Consider the following 6,694-nt stretch of genomic DNA (forward strand, 5'->3'; position numbering starts at 1 on the left):
TTTGTATTAATTAAACTTTGATTATATTGTATAATTATTGATATACTTACTAAGCCCTTGTGAGCTTAACGCTTTTTCTTTTAAATGCGTAGGTAAAGTTCGTTTTGAAGTTAAAAGTTGAAGGACATTCTCAAATCATCTCATCACAATTCAAGTTTGAAGAGAGTATGAACTAAATTTTGGGCATTAGTTATGACATGTACAATAGGATGTTGTTAGATGTATTTTGGGATGCATGTTATGAAAAACATAGATGTCATGGCTTAATTTGTAAATTTTGCATTTTGGATACATTTGAAGTTTTTCATGATGATTTGGGTAAGGTTAAAGCTTGATAAAAGTGTATTTGCAGTGTATTATTTAGTAATTGGAAGGGTTAAGACATTCGGAAGTGGTTAATGGCGATTTGAAAGTGAAAGTGTACAGGTTTGAAGGTTGCAGAATCGACGTCAAGATGAAATATTTTTGATGTCGCGACGAGCAATTGACGTTGTGACGATAGGATGTTGTAGTCACGATGAGCGCAAGCCAGTAAGTCACGTCGTGACGAGGTATCTCATTGACATTGTTATGAGGAAAAACTGAAGTCATGACGAACTCCTGAGTGCTTAAGTTTTCATCCTTTTTTGTTTTGTTCGAAAATTTTCTAAAGCTTGTTTTAAGCTTAGTTAAACTAGATAATCATATTCTTGATGCATTATGAATGTTTATTTGGTAGGGAATATTGAAGTGTCTTTGACAATGAATGTGACATCCCAGTATCTTGACCCGACGATTGGGTTGGGTAAGGGATGTTACAAGGCAAATGACGCCTACCAATGGTCACGACACCCTATCCAATCTCCTATCTTTTTCTTTTAACTCAACAAATTTTAAAAAAAAAATTTAAACTAGTGTTGTCAATGTGTCAGGCGACATCACTTTTAAGAAAAATAATTTTTTTCTTACCTATTGGTATTTGTTTTGTATTTTGAGAAAATACATATTTTTTTAGCGTTGCCTGATATGTTGGCGGTACCACATAAATCATAATTTTGTGTAGTGTGATTAAAACTACATGCCAAGTCTTCCAAGCAGTGAGGAAGATCCGAAGGTCATGGTAAAACTGCTCTCCATGAAGGCTTGGTATTGGTGAATGAGTTAAGCAGAAAATTACGAGCCCTTTGAACAAATAAAAAGAAAGAGAGAGAGAGAGAGAGAGGTTTATTTGTTTAATTGGTTTGTTTCGCAAGGGAGAACCTTGGGTTCTTAAATTTTCAATGGCAGAGTTAGGTTGGGTATAATGTCACTTCCTCTCCAATATTTATTGCGCAAACTCAGACCAGACATTTTTTACTCCTTTAAACACGAGATTTTTTTTTTACTGTTTATTTTTTTAATAATTTTTTGATGTTCTTTTTCTTATCTGTTATCAACTGAATCTGTCTTCAGTATCTCTGCTAGTGTCACTAAAATATTTTTCCTGAGATGGATCTTTCTTTTATGTCCTTTTCTTACTTAAATCCAAATCCATTTTTTTATTACTATTATCTTAGTTGCAATAAAAAGAAAAGAGAACCTCACCATACATGGAAGAAAGAAAAAGGGTGCTTGGACTTTAGTTGTAATGACTGTAAGGGCAACACTGATTGGGATTCTTTAAAGATTGCAGTTTTTTTTTGTTCAATTTAAAGAATACCCAATTTGATTTACCTGTTTTTATGTAGCCCCATTTTGTGAAGGAAGGATCTTGGTTTTTGGATCATCAAGTTTTGCAGCCTTTGAAGAATTCATGGTGAGTTTTTTCCTATAACTGTTTGCTCATTGTACATCTTTGTTTTCCCTCCGAGAGGATTTTCTTATATTTTGGATTTATGGAGATCTGATTCACATGTTTATGTTCTTTAATGTCAGAAAACTCTATACTTCCCACAATTGCTTGCTTGAAAGATGATACATTGTTTGTCTTTGTTAGTTGAATGAGCAAATGAAACTAAAATCAGATATGAGCTTCAAAACTAAAGTTTCTTCCTTTTTGTTAGCTTAGCTGTATATTATGTTCATTTATTGCAAATCTTCTGACATTGTTGTGTTAAGGTGTTATAATTCTAGTTTCAGATGGACTTCGTTTGATAATTCAACCTTTTTTTCTTTTGAGTAATGCTGGTTTATAGATGAGATAATGGAGGTCGAAAGGAAACATTCGAAAGGAGGATTTTTTCATTTGTTTGATTGGAATGGTAAATCTCAAAAAAAATTGTTCCCAAACAGTGCTGAAATCTCAGGTATATATATATCTGTTCTTCATATGTATGTATATGCATTTATTATTTTTGTCTTGAATATATTCCTAATTCATGCACAACTTGTTTACATTTTGACTGTAGAAGAATCAAAGAGAGTAAAACCTGTGGAGAATATACTGAAGTCACCGCCTTATATGGTGGGAAATTTATATTCTTTTGCTCTACTGTAGTTTGGGTAAAATATTAGTTTCGGACTATATTGTTTACATTTTTATGCTTTACCAGATGGAGGGGGATGAGTACAATGCTGCTTCAAGTTATAGAAGAAGTGCCGATTTTAGTTCCGCTTCCTCGGTGGCTAGTGATGAAGGATATGGATCCAGAGCACCTGGAGTTGTTGCTAGGCTTATGGGGTTGGACTCATTGCCGGCACCAAATGTCTTGGAGCCATCTTCTACCACATATTCAGGGTCTTGTTCTCTTAGAGTATCTCATTATGAAAGAAGTTCTCCTAATTTGTGGAATGAATCTCAACCGATGGACTACACCGACTTCTCTAACAAGCTTGATAGTTTGTCCTCAAATCCGATTGAACCAAGGTTTCATAAGGTGCAAAACCGCCCCATTGAGAGATTTCAGACTGAAATATTGCCTCTGAAATCAGCAAAACCAATTCCAATAACTCAGCATAAGCTTTTGTCTCCTATCAAGAGTCCAGGGTTTATCCCAACCAAGAATGCAGCTTATATAATGGAGGCAGCTTCCAAGATTATTGAGGTTAGTCCTCAGAAAACTTCCAAACATAAAGTGCCATCATTTGGGCTTTCTTCAGTCCCTTTGCAAATCTGGGATTTGAAAGATAGAATTGAAGCTGCACATAAGGTATCTGGGCACCAAAGACCTGACGAGCCTAAGGTATCCGGGCAACAAAGACCTGACGAGCCTATTCGGAGTACAGAAATGTCTTTGAAAGGACAACATAAGAGCAAGAGTCACAACAAATCAGATTATGCTCCAACATTCAGTATATCTAGGGATTCAGAAAAAGGTTCTTCTAACAATTCAAGGAATAAGGGAAAATCAGTCTCACTTGCAGAGCAAGCAAGGGTTAATAATGTTCAGAGGAAAGAAGGGTCATTTTCAAGTGGTAATGGGAGTTCTGCAAATCTGAAGGAAGGGAATGATGCTAAAAGAAAACAATTTTGTAGGAGCCAGGCAGATATGCGAAAGAGTATGGAGAACGGAACTTCTGCAAATAGGACTAACAAAGTCCTGAGGCGGAATAATCAGAAGCAGAACTGCATATCTAATAGAGACTATTCGATACCAAAGACTTCAACCCTGGACCAGCAAGGTAGGAAGACTAGGTCTATAAACGGTACAGTTGGGCTAAATAGGACTATAAACAAGGTCATTGTAAACTCTGAATCTCAGTCCAGGAAGACAAGCTCCTCAGCAACTGATCCTTCAAAGGAGGTTTCCATGTCTAGAAGAAAGAATTTGCCTAGAAAGAAACAACCTGTAAATGAGGATGTTCTGTCTGGAGAAACAATTTCTGAGAATACATCAATAAAAAGCACCCAAAGATCCATAAAATGTAATGTTACAACTGAGGAGCACTCAAATCAGAGTGCAGAGAAAATGAAGACAAGCATGGATGTTGTTTCATTTACATTTACATCTCCCATTGCAAGATCCGTGCCTGATGTTCCTTCCACAAGTCAAGTTGTGGAAACAAGCTGCAGCTTTGATAATGATCCTTGTGGCAACAATGATCTGCTGTTTTCAAAAAGCTCCGGATTTTCTTCTCTTGGCCTTAATATAATTGGTGGGGATGATCTTAGTGTTCTTTTGGGAAAAAAGCTTCAAGAATTGGCATATAGAGTTGAGTCATCCAATTGCAATATCATTATGGAGGAGACTTCATCTCGTCCCACATCCAGTTGGCAAAATTCAGTGCTCCCATCGGGTACATTGATCCCAACATCAATGAGACATCACAAAGGACTTCAGTTGGATCTAGATAAAGATATTTCATATAGCACAGCTGACTTCAATTGCTCTTCAATTAACCATTTGGAGCTTGATTGGAGAAGGAAGTGGCAGGTTCGGTTTACTTACTCACTGCAACGATTTACTTATATAATGGCAGGTCTTGTTTATTTCATGGTGTTTATAATCAAGTCCCACACTGTAAAAGGTTTTCCCAAAGTATAGAATCTAGTGCTTGAATTTTAGATGGCATGTTTCCTCGACTGGAAGACATAATAATTTTACTGAATAATCATTGTATATAGGAACTGTCAGTTTTAAGAGTTAAAAGCAGAGCCAACATAGCCATGAGTAGTTATCATGAAGAGAAGTTGGTAACTGGTGGAGAACTTTTGCTTTTTATTTTCCGTGGTTTCAGTTGGCTTCTTCTTTTATTTGTTGAATTATGGAAATCTGATCTTGTGTCTAAGTAAGCGCCAATTTCAATTTAATGCATTTGTCAATTATTGAATGGCCTAGACCTGCATCCTTTGGTTCTACTCGTAACATTTCATCATAGCATACAAACAAGTTGTTTTAAAGCTAGAGTGATATGGAAGGTTGGTAAGATGTCTCTAAATTGAAATTTTTCCTGTCTCTTACATTTCATATTTCGACATTTGACTTTAAATTTATCGAATGAGTCCAGTTTTCTGAAGAAATTGAGGATCGAAATGCTAGCAAAAGCAGCAGCAAGACCGGCACAGAATTAGATCATCAACAGTCTAGCCCCCTTTCAACTCTTGAACTTGCTGTCACCAGTGAGTGCTTCGCTGATGATAGAGATGGTAAGCTGCACTCTTCTCATTCTTATTTTCTTTCGCATTTCTTCCCCTTGAACCATTTTTCTTATGTGTTATATTTATTTAGAAATGATGTGAGGTTCTTAGCTGTGTAATTGCCAATTAAATTTCAGGACAATGTCTGGAGAATAAATACCTTTTGTGTGAGTGGCAAAGAACCAGTTATTTGCGTAAAACTGAGTGATCTTGGAATCATTTGAATTAGTTTAAGAATTGTGAAATGGATATTTGGTAAACTCTGTAACCAAGTTGCTGCATTGACTATATAAGTTTTCCCTGGTTATCAAGATATAAGACCTTTTTTATTTTTATCTTTCCTTTGATCATCGCATGCACTCTACATTTGCAGGCATGAAGCAAGAGTTATTGGATCGCAATCAGGAATTATTAGGTTCGCAGCCTGGAAGTGAGTCTGAGACTGAATTTGATGTGGCGTTATCCGATTTCGCATCTCCTAAAACTGTGGGAGAAATGGATAAAAAGCTTCCAACTAGGACACCAAATTCAAGAGATCTTAAGGAGTCAACCAATTGGGAACTTGATTATGTGAAAATGGTTCTAAAAGATTCTGAGCTAAAGTTAATGGAATATGCATTGGGTCAGACCGAGAATATTCTGACCCTGAATGGTTTTGATCAGCTCGAGCATCGGAACATAACACAGACACAGGGAGAAGAATACAAGAAGCTTGAACAAAAACTTGTAGTAGATTGTGTGAGTGAATACCTGGAGTTTGTTGTTGGAAGCTGCAAAGGGTGGGGGAAATTGATGCAGAACAAAGGGAGGTTGGCAGAAGAGGTATACAAAGAGATAATGAGTTTGAAACAAATGGGGGACATAATGGTGGATGAAGTTGTAGACAAGGATATGAGCAGAAAGCATGGGAGATGGGTTGAGTTTGAGACGGAAGCATTTGAAGAGGGTTTAGAGATTGAGAAAACTATATCAACTTGTTTAGTTGATGAATTAGTTTTTGATTTATTGCTTTAAGGCTCTCTTAAGATATACCCCTAATGGATCTTCTATCACCCTCTTTGTTCAAGAGTATAAAAAGTGATTGAGTAAAATATTTAATTATTTTTATGAAATATTTTCATATTTCCAAAATATTTGGAAAGTGTTTTTGAATTCTTTCAAGACACCTTTTGTAAAATATTTAATTAATATTATTTTTTATTTTTAATTCTCTAAAAATTATGTTTTCCTTTTGTTCTTAAAAAGTTAATTTTTATTATTAAAGTTAACTTAATTCTTTTTTTTTTCACATTATTTTTTGTAATTACAAATAAATTCAATAAATTTTAAATAAAATTTACTTCTGAAGCAGTGTATAAATAGACTAAAAATATTTTCATTTTGAAATTATGTAGCTACTTCTCTAAGTTCTTTTAAATTAGTCTTATAGAATATTTAAATAAAAAATTCAATTTTGTATTATTATTTTCTATAATTCTTATAAAAATTTATTTTTTTACTTTTTTTATAATTGGATATAAGTAGATTTTTTTTATAATGGAATATAAGTAGTGAGATTGTTAGAGATTAACTTAAGGTTTCATTATCACAAAAACAAAGTAATCTTACCACCATGTAAAGTCAAGAGGTTATTGGTAAAAGTATTAAATAGTTTTATAT

At 34.6% G+C, this 6,694-nt stretch overlaps 1 protein-coding gene across 10 annotated transcripts; it reads left to right on the forward strand.

Moving 5' to 3' along the window:
• The first annotated feature begins 1,144 nt into the window (after positions 1-1,144).
• LOC105782766 (uncharacterized) lies at positions 1,145-6,168 on the forward strand. Of its 10 annotated transcripts, none has more exons than XM_052626729.1 (8): positions 1,145-1,612; positions 1,707-1,774; positions 2,154-2,264; positions 2,370-2,422; positions 2,511-4,331; positions 4,906-5,044; positions 5,173-5,202; positions 5,409-6,168. In XM_052626729.1, the coding sequence occupies exons 3-8, from the start codon at positions 2,162-2,164 to the stop codon at positions 6,047-6,049; spliced, it is 2,787 nt and encodes a 928-aa protein (XP_052482689.1). In that variant the 5' UTR covers positions 1,145-1,612; positions 1,707-1,774; positions 2,154-2,161; the 3' UTR covers positions 6,050-6,168. The 10 variants fall into 10 exon arrangements, with proteins under 10 accessions (XP_052482689.1, XP_052482681.1, XP_052482686.1 ...); XM_052626721.1 differs by having other exon boundaries at positions 1,707-1,772; positions 2,144-2,264; XM_052626726.1 differs by having other exon boundaries at positions 1,146-1,612; positions 2,138-2,264; positions 2,367-2,422.
• The last annotated feature ends 526 nt before the right edge of the window (positions 6,169-6,694 follow it).

Source organism: Gossypium raimondii, chromosome 13 (genome assembly GCF_025698545.1).
Source record: "Gossypium raimondii isolate GPD5lz chromosome 13, ASM2569854v1, whole genome shotgun sequence".
In the NCBI taxonomy this organism is placed as follows: domain Eukaryota; kingdom Viridiplantae; phylum Streptophyta; class Magnoliopsida; order Malvales; family Malvaceae; genus Gossypium; species Gossypium raimondii.